At 33.6% G+C, this 21,131-nt stretch overlaps 1 protein-coding gene and 1 long non-coding RNA gene across 6 annotated transcripts; one reads left to right on the top strand and one right to left on the bottom strand.

Annotated features, from left to right (window-relative positions):
* Window positions 1–251: 251 nt before the first annotated feature.
* On the bottom strand, window positions 252–3,188 carry LOC110438829 (uncharacterized). Of its 2 annotated transcripts, none has more exons than XR_012386298.1 (7): window positions 3,056–3,188; window positions 2,820–2,951; window positions 2,055–2,129; window positions 1,878–1,932; window positions 1,702–1,777; window positions 1,459–1,626; window positions 252–1,140 (listed from the first exon to the last, which is right to left on the bottom strand). It is a non-coding gene; the product is annotated as an uncharacterized lncRNA (long non-coding RNA). The 2 variants fall into 2 exon arrangements; XR_012386299.1 differs by having other exon boundaries at window positions 2,055–2,169; window positions 3,056–3,166.
* On the top strand, window positions 2,554–20,286 carry LOC100537055 (cornifelin homolog B-like). 4 transcript variants are annotated; one of them, XM_073914660.1, is made up of 6 exons: window positions 2,573–2,616; window positions 10,835–10,921; window positions 11,039–11,061; window positions 15,854–15,957; window positions 16,248–16,435; window positions 19,248–20,281. In XM_073914660.1, exons 4-6 carry the CDS (start codon window positions 15,873–15,875, stop codon window positions 19,464–19,466), a joined length of 492 nt encoding a protein of 163 aa, XP_073770761.1. In that variant the 5' UTR covers window positions 2,573–2,616; window positions 10,835–10,921; window positions 11,039–11,061; window positions 15,854–15,872; the 3' UTR covers window positions 19,467–20,281. The 4 variants fall into 4 exon arrangements, with proteins under 4 accessions (XP_073770762.1, XP_073770761.1, XP_073770760.1 ...); XM_073914659.1 differs by lacking the exon at window positions 2,573–2,616 and adding an exon at window positions 5,128–5,310; XM_073914661.1 differs by lacking the exon at window positions 11,039–11,061 and having other exon boundaries at window positions 2,554–2,616; window positions 19,248–20,286.
* Window positions 20,287–21,131: the final 845 nt, after the last annotated feature.

Genomic DNA, 21,131 nt, shown 5'->3' with positions numbered 1-21,131 from the left:
AAAGGTACAAAATTGTACCTTTTAGGGTACAAATGGCCCGTCACTGGGGTGGTACCCTAAAGGGTACAATTTTGTTCCTCTGTTTAGAGGTACAAAATTGTACCTTCTACATTTGTACCATTTAAGGGACAATTTTGTACCCCCAAGGAAGGTACGAAAATGTACCTTCTTATATTATATAGCATTTTCAGGGTACTGACCCAGGCATTTCGATCCTTTGGTGACTGCATGCACAAATAAATAAAATATTTTGGTTCGCAGATGTCCATTTTTATTTAGAAATGTAATAATATTTTATAACAACTCACAACTGAATGTGTCAAGTAATAAAATTACACAGCAAGTATAAAGCAGACATGTAAAACAGTAAAACAACTATTTAGATAACAAATAAAAATTGTTCACTCACTGTACAGTAAATGATCTACACTTAATACAAAGACCACAAGAATACTGTTTAAGATTTATAAACACATTACACAGGCTACATCAAGTCCTGCACTTTATAAAGTCCAAAGTGTTTGTCTTTAGTCAGAATACTCGGTCACAATAAATAATTTGCCATCAACATTTTCTCTGTATTTCAGAACGAAGGCAATGTTTCTCTATAAATTGCATCAACAGTGCAGAAAACCAAAAACATTAGTAGCCTCTTCTTCAACCTCAGTAGATTCTTCCTCAACTTCCTCAAGAAGAGTTGTAATTTGTTGTAACAATATGTTTATGCTTTTGGTAAACATGACATGTAAGGCAATCATAACTGGAAAAAGTTCTTTGATAGTCATTAGGGCCACAAGTTATTTAAAAATTTGCTTTATGCATGAATGAGAGCAGTGTGCTGGATTAACTTGATGATTGTGATTATTATCCAAGAGCATTTAGAGAAACAAAAAATAAGGTTGATCCCTCTGGTAACTGGAGTGGGTCGAGGCTTGTCATCGTCCACAGTTCATTCAAAACATTCCACTGCAGAAACATCAAGGTGTTCTTCAAATGAGAGATAAAAATGTATATTCGTCCACACCATTAATCCAGCCAATCACAATGCCATCAACTCTGAAGACTGCCGTGACTCATCTTGTTGCCCAGTCGGTGGCCTCCTCCTGTACTTGAACTGTTGGATGTGGTGAAGATGATTCACTGTAAATAACAAAGCAATAATTTCATTAATATCATTGATGAAGAGAAAATCAACATGCATAGAATGTGAAATAATTAATATTCACTGATTTAAAAAAAAGTATAACAGATAAAATGATTAATATAAATTTCATTCACTCATTAATTTTTTTGGCTTAGTCCTGATCTGGGGTCGCCACAGTGAAATGAACCGCCAACTTATCCAGCATTTTACGCAGCAGATGCCCTTCCAGCCACAACCCAGTACTACAAACATTCATACACACTCATTCATACACACATTTATACACTACAGAAAAATTAGCTAACCCAATTCACCTAAAGCACATGTCTTTGGTTTTGTGGGGAAACCGGAGCACTTGGAGGAAACCCACACGAACATGGGAAGGACATGCAAACTTCACACAGAAATGCCAACTAACCCAGCCGAGGCTCGAACCAGCAACCTTTTTGCTGTAAGGTAACAGCACTACCCACTTTGCCATCCTAATATAAAGAATATCAAGAATTATAAAATGCATTTATCACAGCATATACTAAACAGAAAACAACTTAACACACCTGAGTACAGCAAAATGTTGAAGTTTCTCGCTGAACAAGGCTGGCAACATGATAAGTGCTGCTGTAAAATCAATTCCTGGAACATAAGATGTGGCATACAAACAAATATGAAGGAATCCATACAAAGCTAGAATTTAATAATATTAGTCAAGTAGAGAAAAATTTAGAAAGAGTACCTAAGTGTCAGGTCCATAGCATTCTTCAGTTGATCTCTCATCTTTTGATGAAAACCTAGAAAATAATTTTAAACATATATGTGTACATTTATTGTTGTTTGTAAGTAAAAACCTACAAATTTAAAATAGTATGTAGGCCATTAAAACCATGGTATATAGATAATGAGAAATACTTACATCTTGTACTGAGCCATGCTTTCATATGACATGACTTCACTGGTCTGATGCTGTCAGGCTGTTGTTCCAACTGTCCTGAAGGTCAAATGGAAACTTTAAAAACTTCTGGAAAGCACTAAGAGAAAATAATAACTGTTTGTTTATTTTTAGATATTTATAAAATAGTTAAAAAAAACTGTAAGGTATTACATTAATTATTACATTAAAGAACGAAGCATTACTTAAAACGTCGATTCATACAATGAGGTACTTAATAATTATACGTTAACATAAGCATAAACAAGAGTGAAGCACCAACAATTCTGGACATGAGAGTTTGTGGACATTCCTCAACGTTAATGTAGACACTAAAACGAAGATGTGTACAGGAATAACGTTACACACGCCACGTTTGTAATTAGCCACGTTTACATAATCACTCGCTTTGCTCACGGGCCGATTCCGGCTCGTATGCGGCAGCTTCGGCTCGCTTAATGCTGCCCGATTGACCACTCGGGCCGGAATAGAGCAGTGAGTCCATAAGCATCCGGTCCTAGTACAGCAGATGGAGCCGGGCCGAGGGGTAAGTCTCCGGCAGGCGAGAAACTAGCCGGGACTGGCCCGAGTGTGTTTTGCTATCTGGGTTGCGATTATATTCCGCAGTGGCAACACTCATTAATAAAGCAGTAACGTTAACGTAAGATATGAGGCGCGAATACGTAGGCGATAAAGGGTGTTTTTACACCGAGAAAACTAATAGCATATAACGTTAGTTAACTTACTTACCTTCTATAACGTTATGTCCCTCGGTGACTTCAATATCATATTGTATTAACTTCTTTAATAAGCTGCAGCTCTTAGCCAACTCCATCCTGTAGGCAAACGTACACCAAGCAGTCCGGAGAATTTTTTCGCGGTCTTTAAGCGAGGGAAAGCCGAGGCACGAGAGGCAGACAAAAGCAACAGAACATGGCTTCACATGTAAAAATGAAACAGAAAATATGTCATAAATACATATTTACCTGAAAAGTGTGGACTCCAAAATAGACTTTTCTTTGAAAATCGTGCGAAGTTCTGTGTAAACAGCCAGCATGAGCATACTCTACCGCCTCAGTAACAAACACTGCCAACATGCCGAGTTCTTAAAGGGACAGCAACATCTCCACCTGAATGAAGATACTGTCACTCTGCATGATCCTTATTCTAAATCCCATTTAGGGTCTTAAACAGTTAGCAAAGACTAGTTTTTACGTTTTTAATTATTAAAATTACATTTAATTCTACATTAAATTGTAAATATTTTTTGAGAAAAAATTACATTTGAATACATGAAAAAAATAATTATTGAAGTATTTTATTCAATCAATTTATTAACTTTATATTTTTTAATTATGTATTTTAGTATTAATGTTTAGTATTAATTAATTAAAAAATTGTGTTATATGGTGTCTTGATCTTATGAGCTTAGGGTACAATTTTGTTCCTATAGGGAAACAAAATATATAATTGTACCTTTACAGGTGCTAAAATGGTCCTTTTCAGTACAATTTTGTACCCAAATATGCTATAAAAGGTACAAAAGTGTACCTTTCAAACCTAAATCTGGACGTTTGTACCTTTATGGCCCATTTGAGTACAAAATTGTGCCCTAAGGACCAATTTGGGACCTTTAAAGGTACAATTATATATTTTGTTCCCACTTGGAGCAAAATTGTACCCTCATTGTACCTTTTTTTCTGAGAGTGTATTAACTGTTACTTTAATGTGATCAATTGATTTTTCTTCGTTTTTTTTTTTTCTGAACTCATTTAACTCTGTCATAACTGCAATATTTACACTCCTCCTTAAAATTGAAAACCTTCTCAGCATATGTGACTGTATGGGCTGCTTTTTGCTGAAATTCATGACCAAAAAAGAAAATTGGATGTGTTAGAATATTTAATCAATTCCATGCATGTTCAATAAAAAAGATCAGGAGAGGTTTATCTTCAATGTCAAAAATCTTAATTTATTGGATACAAATTAATAATTCATTTCCCAGAGATGGGTTGCAGCTGAAAGGGTATCCGCTGCGTAAAACAGGCAGGTTAAGTTGGTGGTTCATTCCGCTGTGGGGACTCCAGATTAATAAAGGGACTAAGCCGAAAAGAAAATGAATGAATGAAATTAATAATTCGATTCACAGAATTCTGTTATCCTCAATGCGATGCAAACGTTATATTCAGGAGGTGCACAACAATTTTCATTTCCTGACTTCAACTTATTTAGGCAACTGATATTAACAGGTGGAGTTTAGAGAAATTCGTTGATTGTCAATCATTCTCCAGCCGCACCCCAGACACAAGTCCTCTTTTTCTACTAATTTTCTGCACAACAATTAAAGCATGCTGTGGAATTCATTCATTTTCTTTTTGGCTAAGTCCCTTTATTAATCAGGTGTTGCCACAGCAGAATGAACCGCCAACTTGTCCAGCATATGTTTTACGTAGAGGATGCCCTTCCAGCTGCCACCCATCACTGGGAAACACTCATATATTCACATTCACACACGTAAACTATAGACAGTTTAGCTTACCCAATTTACCTATGTCTTTGAACTTGTTGGGGAAACTGGACCCACTAAAAAACATTATTCAAAGATGATTCTTTGGATTTACTACATTTTTTTACGTTAAGTGGTTGTAAACTATTTATTTGTGCTGAATTTAAACAAACAACTTAAGTTGAACATTATTCAGTTTAATTTGTTTGTTTAAATTCAGCACAAATAAATTGTTTGCAACAGTTCTGCATGCAACCCCTTTTTCAGACGCGAGCGTGGGGAGAACTTTTAAACTCCATACAGAAATGCCAACTGACCCAGCTGATGCTCGAACCAGCAACTTTCTTGCTATGAGGCCAGAGCGCTACCCACTGCACCTCCACGTAGCCCTTCAACTGCACATATTCAGTGTTAAAAATATTGCTGACAGAAGGTTTCTAGCTGCCCAGCTAAAGTTAATTTGAAACAGTCAGGCCTGTTCATCTCTATAAGCTCTACTTCTGCAAAAATGCTAATTAGTATGCACAGCATCCCACACAACAGTAGAAGTTCAGTTAACTTATGACCTTTAAACAAACAATACAAACAATTGTTTAATTAAAAGAAAAAAAGAGAGAAATAATAATAATAAAAAACACATTCCTTTTCCCAACAAATGTTATTCTCTATCTATGATGGAACTTGCAGGCATTTGATAGAATTGTTCCTCAAGCCTCATTTCTGTCATCTATTAAGGTAAGTAGACTGTATGCACACGAGCGGTACACTTAAGTCTTATGATAATATGTAGGCATATTTATACATAGTTTTAAAACTTTTACGACAACCATAAAGCAAAACAAAATGCATTTCTCACGTAAAAAAAACTATCCAAAAGGCATGTAGGTCTATGTGTTTTTGCGTATTTATTTGTTTATAATATATAGCGTGGATTATAATATAATGAACTGAGAGAGTTAATCATTTGTCAGGAACCATATTTCTAAAAATAAGCTTGAAAAGTTGTCTGTAGCAGGATGGAGCTGACGTCACAGACGAGCACCCCGAAGGCACTGTATTACGTTTATTGCCTAATGTTCGCTTTTCAATTCTTGTGTTTGCATTTAAGATCCAAAAGTGCTAAAAGTCGTATTTTCGTGTAAGGATTATCCGGCTGGACATAACAAATAAGTGTAATGAACAGTGTTTGAACACAGAGCTTATTATTCACAATCTTCGGAAAATCCTACAGGGATTTTATTGAGGGAATCAGTTTTATGCTAGCAGTCGATTAGCTTACAAGGTGACGTCATAGTTCCTCCATTCTATTAGTCTGAAGCTTTAACAAATAGTGGATGAACCAGGTATTGCAGTCCAAATTCCAAATATTGGAGAGGGGTTTTTTTTCACCTGGATGTGTGATTGACCACACACACAAATTGCCATTGGATGAAAACACATTTAGAGAGGCAGCCTTCATGACTGAAATGAAATTGGTAAACTGGCAGTGGGTGGGTTATAAAGACCAAAACAAAGACAGACACAGTGAATGTACATTTTCATAGGAGAATAACTGACTTTAGCACTGTTTTTGAGATAAAAAACTGTTTACTTGGCATATTTCTTAAATATTTCCCTGCTAATGATGCGATAATTCATCAACTAAGAAAAAAAACTCTTACGCGCAATTGATGAGTCAAGGCAATTCGACTTTTAGGTACATTACAGTAGGGTCGTAAGTCCTATCATGTAAATTTAAAGGTTTAATTCGAAGTAAAGGTCTCTTTTCTGTTCCCATGATAGTTGCAAAAAATGACATTGAGTTACTCCAAATGAGGAGTTAGTCAGTCAGATCAAACTTAATAAACTGTTGCTTTAATCAGACCACAGAATGACCAGATTTAAAGGAAAAGAGTAAACATTAAATCATTCACATACTGAAAATAGAACATAACATGTCAGAGCAAGAACAACTAACAAAAGTTGGTCTATTGGTAGGTCTACAGTCAACTGATGTTTGACTGGAACAAACCGAGTTTATGGAACAAATGAGTCAACATACTTAATATAGCTCTTCTGCTTGGTGATGCTTATAGTAGAAAAAATAGCACACACTGTAAAAAAATGTTGGGTTTCACACAAGTCCTTACCAATTTAAGTGGATTGAACATAAGTTGTCCTGTAAGTTGTCCTTAAAAAACGTAAGAATTGTGAATTTCAACTAATTTTAAATAAGTGGTCTCTGAACAAGTAGCAAAAGATTTATTTGAGTACACTTCCTGAGTACACTTTCCTCCCTTTCACACTTCACCCATTAACCTCATAATAGTTTCACTCTTGATTCTAAATGTGTCTAAAGTTGACACAAGCTACTAATGTAAAAACAACAAGACATGAAAAACAAACCATCTAAAAATGCAACTTAAACTATGAAATTGCATTAGCAAATGTTAGAATACTGGTAGTTTCAAAAGTGTAGACATAAGGACAATATCTATGTTTTTGATGTAAAAAAGAATCTGTATTTCTATGCTAATATGTTTTTTAAATGTTACAATGCAGCAGTTTGCGTTGTCAAAACATGATGGTAAGTAAACAGCAATGTACAGCTGTAATTGCAGAATACACTGGACAGGGTGATCATGTACTGTGTGTTTATCTCAGTAAAAAAAGGCCCAACTCTAAGTGAGAAGTTTCAGGAGTCTAAAAACTGCAACCAGCTAGTCATCAGTGATTTTGTTTTTACAGTATTGAGTGGCCTGCCCAATACATTCAGTAACAAAAACCTTCAGAAATAAAATTTTCTTCCCCTTATACTGAATGTATTTGGAAAGTTTAGTATTTTTTCCGGATACAAAATCAATTGGGATAAATCCTCTATGCTTCCTCTCAACTCCATAGCTAAACATATTAAGCTGTCATATAATGTCCCCATACGAAATTCCATAACTTATCTAGGCATGGCTGTTCAGTCATCTTTGCAAACTATCCCGGACGCTAACTATCTGCAAGTATTATCTAGGGTAGAACAAGATCTCCGGGTTTGGACCTCAATGCCTTTATCATTGCATGCTAGAATAGCAAGTGTTAAAATGAACATCTTGCCGCGAATTAATTTCCTTAGTTCTATGATTCCGTTACCCGACCCCAAAAAGTTTTGGCACAAACTTAACTCTATGATTCGTAAATTCATATGGAATGGTAAGCAACCTAGATTAAAATTTGAAACTCTACAACGTACAAAAGAAAATGGGGGTCTAGCTCTTCCAAATTTCAAATTATACCACAGAGCTTTTCAAATAAAATGTATTCATGTTTGGCTGAACCCACTATCTAGAGTTCCTTGGATACAAATTGAAATGAAACTAGCTGATAAATATAGATTACAAGATATTCTGTTCTCTGGGCTAAATAACAAGCAGTGTATACAAGCTTTTGGTCCAATTATTGGCAATACGATAGTAAATTTTAAATTGATGGAAAAATACATTCATCATTCACCTAAATGGCACATACATACACCTATGTGGAATAATAATGATCTTAGATCTGGGGGTGCACCATTTCTTTCAAGGAAATGGATGCACAAAGGCATTCATACACTAAAAGATATTTCTGGTTCTAATATATTAACATATTAAGTTTTCAAGAACTTTGTGAGCGGTATGAAACGGAACCTTCCTCTCTCTTTTTATATCTGCGATTAAGATCGGCCATGAAGGCCTACGGGGTTCCCTGGGGGGACCATCTTCCCACTCATCCAATCATTACTTGGTTTGATCTGTCCTTTACTAATCATTTTACCTCATGGATATACAGAAAGGCCTTAGAGGGTACAGCAAAGAATTTAGCTATACAGCGCTGTTGGAAAACTGATTGTCAACTAGAAGAGGGTGTCACAGACTGGGAAAGAGTATGGCAGAACATTTTTTCTTCATCTAAAAATCCCAATCACCAACTCATTCACTATAACTTTTGTCACAGAACCTTCTGGACCCCACTCAAAAGACATCGTATCAATGCCTCCTTTAGTCCTTTCTGTGATAAATGTCCTAACCAGGAACTTGGATCTTTTTTCCATATGATGTGGGAATGTGAGAAAGTACAAAGATTTTGGAACGAGATATGTGTCATCCTATCAAAAATTATTGAATATCCTGTACCATTGAATCCTTCTGTTCTATTACTGAGTGATGATTCTACGTTGAACCTTACCAAGCTACAAAAAGCTGTTTGGCTGGCTGGCTTAACTTCTGCTAAAAAATTACTATTTGGACATGTATTTGGACCAAGCTACAAAAAGCTGTTTGGCTGGCTGGCTTAACTTCTGCTAAAAAATTACTATTTGGACATGTACAAGTGGTTGGTACAACTTCAAGACATTATAATGTTGGAGTTATCCACGGCGCGAGTGAACTTGGTACAAATGAGTACATTACAGATCTGGACTTTAGCTGCTGACAAAATCTCCTTGTTAATTGCACAAAGAAATGATCAGGATCCAGAATAATTGCCTTGCTTTGTATAATTGATATTTGATACTCCTTGCTTTGTATAATTGATATTTGATAGTGTATTCTGTTTTTGTTTTTATGTTAACTTCTATTCATTGTAAAGCCCAGTTTCAAGAGACCGCAGGGGAGTGGGGGGGGGGGGTGAATTGATATGTTTCATAATATAGGTCTTTCAGCCTGTATGTTTTGTTAACAATTAAAAAAAAAAAAAAAAGAAAGAAAATGTTCTGTCATTCACGATTGTGATTGTGTAATTGCTGTAGGAACAGAACTTTAAAGTGCAAAGCCAAGCAACATCAGACATGTGATCTCTGCTTTGACCCTTATCAAGATCTTTACTTTCATGACTTAGCAATGAACTTTTAGAAATTCTTACATTTACATCTTACATTTGGACATACTAGGTTTCCATTTAAACTCATCTACTAAAATAAAAGTGTCAGTAAAGCAACAAAAGAGGGGAAACACAGACAGCTTCTAAGAATTTTGACAAAAGGCAGGGATGGATTATTAACCAAGAATGACAACCTGATTAAATAAAGAGGACGGCTCAATGAAGAGAGAGATAAATTGTAGAAGAACCTCAATAAACTGTGTATTGCATTTAAACAAATAAAACAAGTTTAGTGTTAGTGGAAGTAATGAGCAAATAGTTGAACTGTATTTAGATGAATGATTGTACCCCAAATTCAAGTAGTACTTTTTCAAAAGGTACAATTTTTTACCTAAAAGGTCCATATTAATACCTCAAGAGTAAACATTAGCACCTAAAAGGTATGAAAGTGTTCCTCTTAAAATTTGTAGGTACTAATATATATTTTGAGGTACCAATATGAACCCTTCAAGTACAAATGTGTACCTTTTGAAAAGATACCACCCCATTTACAGCTCTTGTACCTTTATTTCTGAGATTGCACCAGGTGTATATGATATGGCCCCTAGGTGTAAAATCATAGAATTTAACTGATTATGATCTAATAAATGATTTTTACACAGTTCTGAATCACACAGAAAACAGCACTGAACATCTAAATGCCCTTTCACACAAAGAGGGATGCAATAAAGTGAGAAGCCAATACACCAGAAACACAAATTCTGTGCAGACTATAACGCTTACAAGACAGTGTGAGATTTTTTTTTAAATCTACACACAGCATCAAGTCTGTTTTTACTCGAAATTCACTTTAAATCATAATTGAATGTTTGGAATATAAAACAAGGGATAATCTGAAACCAATCAATACTGAAGCAGGTGGGAAAGGAGAACAAAGGAGTCACATGATGCAAACAAAAAGCACATGGAACATTATGACAGCAAAAACAGGGGAAAACAAAGTCCTGACAGATAGCATCGGTCGGTTGGTCAGTTAGTCAAACAGTCAGTTGACAGCGGCCTCTGGTGGATTTACGTGTGAACAGCAGGTGCGATTGAATTAGAAATATAAGATCTAAAAAAGCGTACACAGTGGCCACTGGTGAATTTGCAAAAACAAAAACTGCAAAAAAAAAAAAAAAAACGTAGATCCTAGGACGTATTTTGCTTTCTTCAAAAATGGATATAGAGGTACGTTTTCAGAACGAGCATGGGTTGAATTTATTTCTCTACGTCTCATAACTTAATTTTTCTTGTTGCCATAACTTGGTTGGTTAACATGTATTATTATTCATTTATTCATGTTAATTAAATCATGTTAATGAATACAACTTTGTCAAATTTGCACATGAGGGTGAATCTGCGAACTTGATTTTCTGCCTCTCTTTTTAAGGAATTCCAAGAGCGAGAAGAGGAAAGAATCACACAGCTCTTTACACTTCCTCCACTTGGATCTGCTCACTTCATTGGATGTTTTCAGGTTCATCTGCATTTTCTGTGGTCAAGTAAACGTATATAGTTTGCTGTTTTCTTGTTTTGTAGTGAAACCTTGCACATATAAATTTGCCCATTATTATTTTCTTTTGACAAAAAAAAGGAGCGTTGAACTAGAAAGAGCAGGTAAGTCATGTTTTTTCTCTTTTTCAGCAGTACATTTACAATTGAAGAGTTTCGTTGCAAAAAAAAAATTATATATATATATATATATATATATATATATATATATATATATATATATATATATATCCATTTTGAAAAATGTTGGTTATTTGACGTTATTATTTAAGACATCAACAGTTAAGTTCATTAACAATTTTTGTACATTAACCTATTAATTGAGCTCAGTCAAGGCCAGGATCACAACATTTTCAAATCAAGGATATTTATTATTTAATTTTATGTCCATAAATAAGTCAAAAAACATGCCACAATGCAACATATTTATCTTAACATTGTCAAACATCTTAAATTGGTTAAAAAAATTGATACATTATAAATATATGAAATAGTATATACAAAGATTGATTAATAATAATAAGATTCTGAGTTAGATTTGTCCAGAATGTACACAACATAACATAACTCTTTATTATTATTATTATTAATATTATTATTATTATTATTATTTGCAAAACGCTATATCCACCTTAGGCTATATTCTACTACAGTAAACCCATTAAGAGAAGCTAGTGAATTAATGTTTTGTTTGATAAGTAAGATTAAGTTAATTAGATAAACGACTTGTAGCTAAGAGTGAAGGGCGGCTCCTTATGATCAGAGCGGGCGGAGCCGCGGTGTCACAGAGACCGCGACACAAGCTCGCCTCGCCCTGTCATATTTTTTTATTATTTTCACTGTAATAATAATAATAATAATAACTATAATAATATTAATAACTATAATAATAATAATAATAATAATAATAATAATAATAATAATAATAATAGCTTATTTGTTGGTTGTTGTGAAAAAGCAAAACTGTTTATTTTTCTCCATAAAAACAAGAAACTGGTCTGGCGGATATTGCATTTTGTGGAAAAAATACATTTTGTACTCGGCCTAAAATGTACATTTTTAAATGTTAGAACACATTCACACATAGATAAAGGTACATCTGAACAGAGATTTCCAATAATAAAATCCAAATGTCAAAAAATGGCGTTTATCGCGTTTTGTAACCAAACTCTTCATTTGCAATCTTTTCCTATTTTTTATTATTAAAACAAACTATATATATTTTTAAAAAGATTTAGATTTTAGAATATGCTAATTAAACATTTAATTTTCGAGTTTTTTTAAATGTTGTCTGCTATTCTTGTACAATAAATGCTGTAATTATTCCATTTGTGCACATACATTATCTTTTTTAAGAAATGTACAGATATAGGTGAATTTAAAATGTAATTTTAATCTAAAATGTTAAATGTAAACTATCTGTTAATATACTGATTATGAGTTTTGTTCGCACAATATAAAACAAGTTGCAGAAAATAGATGTTTGTTTGTTTGCCATTGCTTGTGTATAGGATTAAAAATGCAAAGTTTAAATTAAAAATACAAAGTGAACTATTCTCAGAACACCCGAGAGCAAGTTCTCAACAAAGTCAGAGAATAAATAAACAACATATTGCTACAAAGCATGTTATGCTCTTTGTACCACATTCATAAAACAAATGTATCAAAAAATCTTTGAAGAAAGCAAAAAAACCAAGAGAAACCAGTTCATTAGCACCATTAGCAGGTAATTATCATTAATCAAAGGTAATTATCATTTTTATAACCACAAAATGAAACTATGCATAACTAATTTGCTCAGCCAATGAAAACATTTGGAGTTAAACAAAGTTTTGACATCAGATTAATCAGTTAGAATTATTGTATTAAAATATAAGACCATAAAACAAAAATGTGGACACCCCAACAAATATTTTTGAAGATAATAATAAATAAAATTGTAATTGACACAAAATCAATCTAAGACATAGAAAATATTATATTTTTGTAAGTTTTAATTGTTTTGCTACACTTCATTTGGCTTTAAATGTATTCTTATTTTTAATCCTAAAGCTGTTACGAATTTAATCTTACCTACAGTTGAAGTCAGAATTATTAGTCCCTCTGTTTATTTTTTTTGTCCAATTTCTATTAAAAGAAGAGAATATTTTTTTCAACACATTTCTAAACATAATAGCTTTGATAACTAATTTCTAATAACTGATTTATTGTGTCTTTGCCATGATGAAAGTAAATAATATTTTACTAGATATTGGTTCGAACCTCGGCTCAGATGGCGTTTCTGTGAGTTTGCATGTTCTCCCTGCGTTCGCGTGGGTTTCTTCCGGGTGTTCCGGTTTCCTCCACAGTCCAAAGACATGCGGTACAGATGAATTGGGTAGGCTAAATTCTCCATAGTGTGTGAGTGTGTATGTGGATGTTTCCCAGAAATGGGTTGCGGCTGGAAGGGCATCCGCTGCATTAAAAAAAAACCTAATGCCGGTTCATTCCGTTGTGGCGACCCCGGATTAATAAAGGGACCAAGCCGACAAGAAAATTAAATGAATGAATGAACGAATGAATACTGTAAAAATTTCCACTCTCTGTTCAACATCATTTGGGAAATTATATAAAAAAAAAGGGGGGCTAAAAATTCTGACTCAAACTGTATATTGTAAAAATGCAGCAATACATTTTTTCCATATTGATATGAATCCTTTATAGAAGAGGATGTACTCATTTATCCTGGGAATAGGGGAAATTTAAAGCATAAATTTGAGGCACATCATAATATAATCATCGGCAGCTAAAAAAAAAATATTACAGAAATACTTTTTTTTTTGGGGGGGCGGGGGGGGGGGGATTACATTATCTTATAATATTTATAACTGAAATACAATTTAATTGTCTTCAAAAGTGCTGTATATTAGCTTTTGACTCTTCTAAAGCATAAAACCAGCGTCTTTCATTCATTCATTCATTCAGAAAGGCTCTGAAACATGCGTCCGTGAGCAAAATGCAACCTCCGGTGGACAGTATCAAATGAACTACATAATGAGACAGATTCAGTTCTATATTTCTATATGAGGTTATTTATTAGCAAATAATATAGCTTAAATATTATGAACGTACACATTAGGTGAGCAGGTTCCACTATACGCGTTTCCTTACAACACGCTTTATGATACGCAGTGATAAGCAGCTGGGCTGTTTGCACCAGACGAAACACGACAGAAATTTAAATACAGCCATTCAGAAGCACGGAATATGCATTCACTCACGCAATAGTAACGTTTATAATCTATTTAATACATAACAACCCTAAATTATTAAATGTAGATGCTGAATCACGTATTTAGTTCTAAAGTTCAATTTTAAGATCTGAGGTGAACCATCTGCTGCTGCTTTAAGTAGTATATGACAATAAATGTCATGTAAAATGGCATTCAAACTCACAATGTTGACATTTAATAACACTGAAATGAGGTTTACCTGATTGTCATAGTTTTCTGCTGTTCAGCTGTGAGAAATAAAAGCCATTTCTAATATATCAATTCGAGGTGTTGGTTAAAACATAAACTCCTTTTAATATGGAAAATATTCCTTCTATCGCTTGCCGTTGCTTTTATTTAGAATACAGTTTGAATCACTCGCTCCTGTCCTCAATCTGGCAACCTACATTTCCGTTTGTTTTGATCCAGGTGTGTAATACCTAGTTCAACCACTGGGTGTCAAACTTATATACTGCACTTTTAAATGATTCATTAACTCTTATCACTGATTACATGAGACGTATCTTTTATAAACAACAGATGTTTGAAAAGAAAGAAAAAAGAAATATTGCCACATTCAAATACATCATTCAAATACATCATATATATCTCACAATCTACAAAAAAGCTCAAGAAACCGGTTCTTTGGCATCTTAAACAGCTGTTCATCACTTTAGGGGTATATTATCATATTAGTATAGGGGTTTTAGATGCATGACATGAAAGTATGCATGAATAATTTCTCTAGCCACAGGCAAACTTTTTAGAACATGTTGATAACAAGTTCATATTTTCCCCCAAATAATAAGTTATAAGTGTGATGATGTGTGTGTATAAGTGTGTTTTGCTTTTTTCTATCAGAGATCAAATGTACTGCATAGCTGCGGAGGCACCTATTGTTTTCGTTAGCGTTCATATTATTGTTCTCCTTTTTTAGTTTCTTCTGCCAGATTTGAATGGCAGCCAATATAACCATATTTGCGGGAAAGTTGTATAATTTGGCACAATGATAGAAGGCAGTCTCAGCATTAACCAGAGCAAACATGAAGTTTCTAACTCAAACTCTCTAGCGCTACCATTTGTACAAAGTTTCACTTTATGGTTATCTCTATATTTTTAAACAGAATGGGCTACAATCAAGATTCTCTTTCCTCTGATTCCTTTGCTCAAGCCAATTCAAACACACCCTATGACGTCATTTTCCATCATAAAAATATTTGAGCTATTTTGAATTTTCTCATAAAACTGGTCTGGTGTCAGCCATTTAGATTTTAGTAAAAAAAAAAAATAAATAAGTGCTATATTTTGCAAACATATTCACATATCATTACAAAACATTGTATGCATCTGACACCATGAAAGTACTCAAAAACTCCTGGAGCAGCGCCACATTGTGGGCAAAGGCTATAAGCTATTTTATTTTTTTTTTAATTGCTAACAACTTTTGCTAAACTTTCTCATTGATATGACACTTGTCTTGTTATATTCCCTGGATCATGCTGAGACCACTGATACCAAATATGCCAAAATCAACTCTTCTTTTCCGATTATTGATATATATATATATATATATATATATATATATATATATATATATATATATATTTCACTGAAATGTTTTCTTTTACATCTCTGTTTCTCTTCAGTACCAGTAGTCACATCAGTATGGCGGTTGTAGTTGTGCAGGATCCCAATAAGGAAACGAATTGGAGTTCAAATCTATGTTCCTGTTGCCAGGACTTAAACTCCTGTAAGTATAGAGGAGTAGTTCACTTCCAGAGCGAAAATTCGGTCATCATTTATTTACTCCACTTGTTCCAAAACTTCTGTTCAACACTGGAAATGCTGTCAAAACTTACTATTGACTTCCAGAATAGGAGGGGGGATACTAAGTCAACAGTGACAAAGTCAGTGGTGGCCAGTCATTCTAGTGAACTACTCCTTTTAAATGCCTTCTAATAAGTATTTCTGGCATTAGCACTGTTTGTTAAAAATGAACTTTGTTTATGTTATGTTATGCACATTTGTTGTGGTCCTCAGGCTGCTATGCATACTGGTGCTGTCCGTGTTTTGCCTGCACCACTACTAAAATGTTTGGGGAGAGCAGATGTCTGCCTCTGGTGGATATACTGGGACCTGCTGTCATGGGCAATTTCGGAATTGCAATTTGTGTGCCACCTGTGACTTTGTCATTGAGAGTGGCAATGCGACACAAATATAAAATCAAGGTTAGTTTATTGTGATACGATGGAAGCTTGTTTCTGCCATGGAATACTTTTTTGTTCTACAAAATTGCGACCTACTTGTGACAACAGAGTTGAATTTCAAACTGTTATATTATTAGAAGAACTGAGGCTTTACTTTGCAAGTTCATTGGCAATCTTCCAATTCCAAGTTTAATATTAATTAAAAATTATTAACACTGTTTTTATTACAATTTTTTTTTCTTGTAATTATGGATTTCATATATTTTTATCAGAATTTTTAAACTCTAAATTGTTATAATAAACTTTTTGAGTTTCTCATTTAGAATTGTTATATATATCTGGCAATTTTGAATGTTTAACCAAAACTTTTGACTATTTCTTGGAATTGTTGATCTCTCAAAACTTTAAATAAACTAAGATTTAAAAAAATGGTTATTTTCAGAAAAAAATTGCTATTTTAATCATTTGTTTGCAGTGATGGAAAAAGTACTAAAAAAGTCAAACTCATTACAGTACTTGCCCAAAAATGTAGTGCAAGTACAGTAAAAGTATGTTGCAGATATTATTCAAAGAATGAGTAAAAAGTAGCCCTTTTAAAACTACTCAAGAGTTGTGAGTATTGAGTATTACGCTTCAAAAGGCTGATGCGTTTTTGTGCAATTTGTGCCTGTGTGTGAAAACGTAACATACTGTAGTGCATTTAGTTATTGTTTAGGACTATTTGGTGATTTCATTTATAATACAGAAAACATCCCTCATCTTGTCATTAATGTCTAAACCAGAGATGCCGAAACTAAGGCCCACGGGCAAAAGGTGGCCCAGCATGTTAACTTTTGCATAGTTAGTTAATCATTATCTTGAGTTTAATTAGAGTAATGTGTTCATCTATACAAATAATAATTATAAAGGGCAGGTCACTTTGAGTTTGGAAAAGGTGTGATGACGTTGATGTTAGACAGGATCATGAGTTTTGGGGAGTGTGAGTGTGGGAAACAGAAAAGTGAAAGACACCAATAAAAATATAAAAGTTCTTTGACATTTGGTGTCATCTTTACGGACACAACAGTAACCTGACAGTTGATTTTGGCCCACCAAACAATCAAAGAGATCAGCGAATCCCTTACATAGAGATTGTCATGTCTAATTTAACATAAGTTTTTGATTGTTTAATTGCCGACAAGAACAATTACTAAAAAACAAAACTGAAATGAAATGTTTCGATTAAATGTTATGAACTAAACTGATATTTTTAAAAAGTTTTGAAAACCTAAAACTTTTTTTAGATGTTGACAGATTTTCACAGTATGTCTGATAGAGAGTCTTATTTGATTTATTTTGGCTGGAATAAAAGCAGTTTTTAATTTTTTAAAAAACATTAAGGTCAAAATTATTAGTCCTTTTAAGCTATTTTTTCCCATTGTTTATACATAACAAACCATTATTATACAATAACTTGCCATAACAACCCTACCTAGTTAACCCAATTAACTCAATTAAGCTTTTAAATGTCACTTTAAGCTGTATCGAAGTGTAGTAAAATATTTTTTACTGTCATCATGGCAAAGATAAAATAAATCAGTTATTAGAAGTGCGATGTTAAAACTATTATGTTTGGGGTGGGGTGTAAAGGGGCTAACAAATTCTGACTTCAACTGTATATATTTAAATATTATTAAATTAGGAAGTTATTGTGGCAACTTTAATGCAATGGAGTTTGGTTTAATTTAGCTTTGACCAATCACCCTCAATCAAGTTTGATTTTTGCCCATTTATAAGAAAAAGTTTGGGCATCCCTAATCTAAACAGTCTTCATTGCGTGTCATTGCGAGTCATTGCATTTAAATATGTTATATTTTCCTTCTGGACACTGTTAAAGCTTTTAAATGGTTTGCTGAATTTATAAAGTGCCCATGTCTTGAGGTTGTTCAGTATGATGCGATTTACTTTCTATGTGCGATTGGAATGAACATAAATCGCAGAACAGATTTTTTTCAATCCATTTAAACAAGAAATAATAAAGTAGTGACCACAGGTTGAAGGAAAATAGTGGAGTAAAAGTACTGATACAGCACAAAAAAATTACTCAAGAGAAAGTAAAAGTACTTAAAACTACTTAGTATAGTACAATTTCTGAGAAAAACTACTTAATTACAGTAATTTGAGCTTTTGTAAATCATTACTTTACACCACTGATATCTTGTAAACCAGAATTGCGACCTTAGTGATGTTTTATAAACTAATTTCAGGAGAAGCACAATCAGTTTTGATGAGGCTAATTCGTTATTGACAATAATTCTGTTATATAATTAGCAGAACCATCCTGGAGGTGTTCTGGAGCCAGCCTAGACACTGTGCTCTATCCTGATGAGAGAGGGTGTCTTATTGTGCTCAGAGCCCTCTCCCCCGACAGCTTCTATACAGTCAGATATCTGTGAGGGTAAACTCATGAAACTTTATTTTTGCAAATTGTGAGTTTATTGGCCATCTCACTATTCCGAGTTTATACCTCACAATACTGTTTATAACACAATTCCAAGAAAAAATAAATAAACATCTGAATAGAGAGATGTAAAGTGAAAATTGTAGAATATAAAGGGAATTATGAGAGTTGTAAGATGCAAACATGCAGTTCTGGACAAAACATCTATCTGTTAGCAAGGTGTTACTCACAATTGTAGTTTCTCACTCTATTGTTAATTTATATCTTGAAATTCTGACAAAATTGTGACTTTATTTGTCATCATTAATAGGAACAAGCTTCCATAGGTATTGCTTTCCATATGCAAAAAAAGCCAGAAAGCTACAAAACAATAATTTGTTTGTGTTATAACAGGGCAGTATCTGCAACGATATCGCCGTGTCTTGCTGCTGTGTTATGTGCTCATGGTGCCAGATGCACAGAGAAATCAAAGCACGCAATAATAAGCCAGCAAACATGGTATTGGTCACACAACAACCACAGGTTCAACAAACAACCACCACAACACAAGTGATCACTTCACAGCAGACGATTGGAATGGCGGCTCCAGTTATCACCACAGTCGTTCAATAAAAAGTCATACTCAGATGTGCAATACACCTTATGATGATGATGATGATACGCAAAGCTTTTAGATCGATATTATAATATCTAATCTGCTTAATCAGAATAAGACATATAAATTGCTTGGGTGAATTTTAATAGGAAATGTCTTGATATTGCTTACTCTGTGATTTTTCCATGATTGAAAAGGTAATCAGAAATATTAAAATGATTTAATATTCAAATAGTAAAAAAATACATCTGAGTAAAAATGATAAAAGAAGTTTTTTCTTACACAGTTCTTGAGGTTGTTACATGAAGGATGTGTCTCAAACTGCCCTTTCTTTTACATTTTAACAGATGTCAATATCTGTAATGATCATTCACATGGATCTGTAAATTCATTTTAGGAGTTTTGAAGTTTTATTTTTTAGACTTATATTTCTTGCAATTTTAAGTTTATAGGCAATCTTGCCATTTTTAATAACTCAAAAGAGTGTAATGTGAACTTTTAAACTTGATAATGAACAAAACAGTCCATTACTATATCAGTTCGTGTCAAAGTTTTAAAAAGTTCAAAAGGAGAAGTTGGGAGAGTTATACTTTCAGAGTTAGGCCGTTAATTAACTTAAGTTAAGATAGGAACTCTATTTTACTATTTGAATCAAACTCAGAAATATTAGCTCTTAAAATTTAATTGGAGTCTTGTTTCTTAACAGTCTGTTTCTTTAAAGCTGTGTTTATGTTTACTCTTTGCAAAATGCTGTATGAATGGAAAGTTTTTGTTCTTTTTTTTCAGTTTTACTCAATTCAACAATAAAAATGATGTTACAAAAAGTCATGACAACATGATTTTGTCACATTTTTGATAATCAGGTTTCGGCTAAACCAGATGTATTCAACTGTATGAAGTTATTAAGTTTAAATTAATATTTTTTATCAGTTTGATCAATGTGAGTGAGGTTGATTAGAAAAGTGTAATACCTCTAATGGATAAAAATACCATATGTTTACAGATAATTAAGAAACACGCAAAGTGAACACTTGTTTATCTGAAAAACAATGCTGAAATCAGCAATTCTGCTTGAATTCTGCTTGAAAAAGTCTCTTACAAGCCTAAACGCCGTCTTTTTTTTTTTTTTTTTTGGTTCTTTTAACCTACTCACTGCCACTGCCCCAGATTTCCTTGATGATAAACCGCACATTCATTCATTCATTCATTCAGAAAGGCTCTCAAAGCATGCGTCCGTGACCGAAATGTGACCTCCAGTGAACAAAAAGCAGTTTCCGTAATTATACACAGATTCAGAGCTCTACATGAGGTTATTTATAAGCAAATAATATAAATATAATGAACGTAATATTTGGTGAGCAGGATACACTGTTATCCTATGTCATAACAACACGATATGTGATAAGATTTGTAGGGATAAGCAATTTGGCTGTTTGCACCAGACGAAACACAACAGAAATTTAAATACAGCCATTCAATAGCACAGAATGCGAACTCACTCATAAAATGGTAAAGTTTCTAATTTTATTATTACATATTAAATCTCTTTAACATTATTAAATGTACATGCTGAATCACTGATGTGTTTTATTTTGAGTCACATCTCTAAAATTTTATTTTCAAGATCTGGGGTAAACTGTCTGCTGCTGCTGCTTTCTGTATATGGCAATAAAAGTAATTTA

This window comes from Danio rerio, chromosome 10 (assembly GCF_049306965.1).
Source record: "Danio rerio strain Tuebingen ecotype United States chromosome 10, GRCz12tu, whole genome shotgun sequence".
In the NCBI taxonomy this organism is placed as follows: Eukaryota; Metazoa; Chordata; class Actinopteri; order Cypriniformes; family Danionidae; genus Danio; species Danio rerio.
This window is presented reverse-complemented; position numbering and strand designations above follow the sequence as displayed.

Coding starts and splice junctions, on each gene's coding strand:
- LOC100537055 (XM_073914661.1), top strand. CDS start 15,873: ATGGCGGTTGTAGTTGTGCAGGATCCCAATAAGGAAACGAATTGGAGT. Junction 15,958..16,247: donor TTGCCAGGACTTAAACTCCT/GTAAGTATAGAG, acceptor TGTGGTCCTCAG/GCTGCTATGCATACTGGTGC. Junction 16,436..19,247: donor GACACAAATATAAAATCAAG/GTTAGTTTATTG, acceptor GTGTTATAACAG/GGCAGTATCTGCAACGATAT.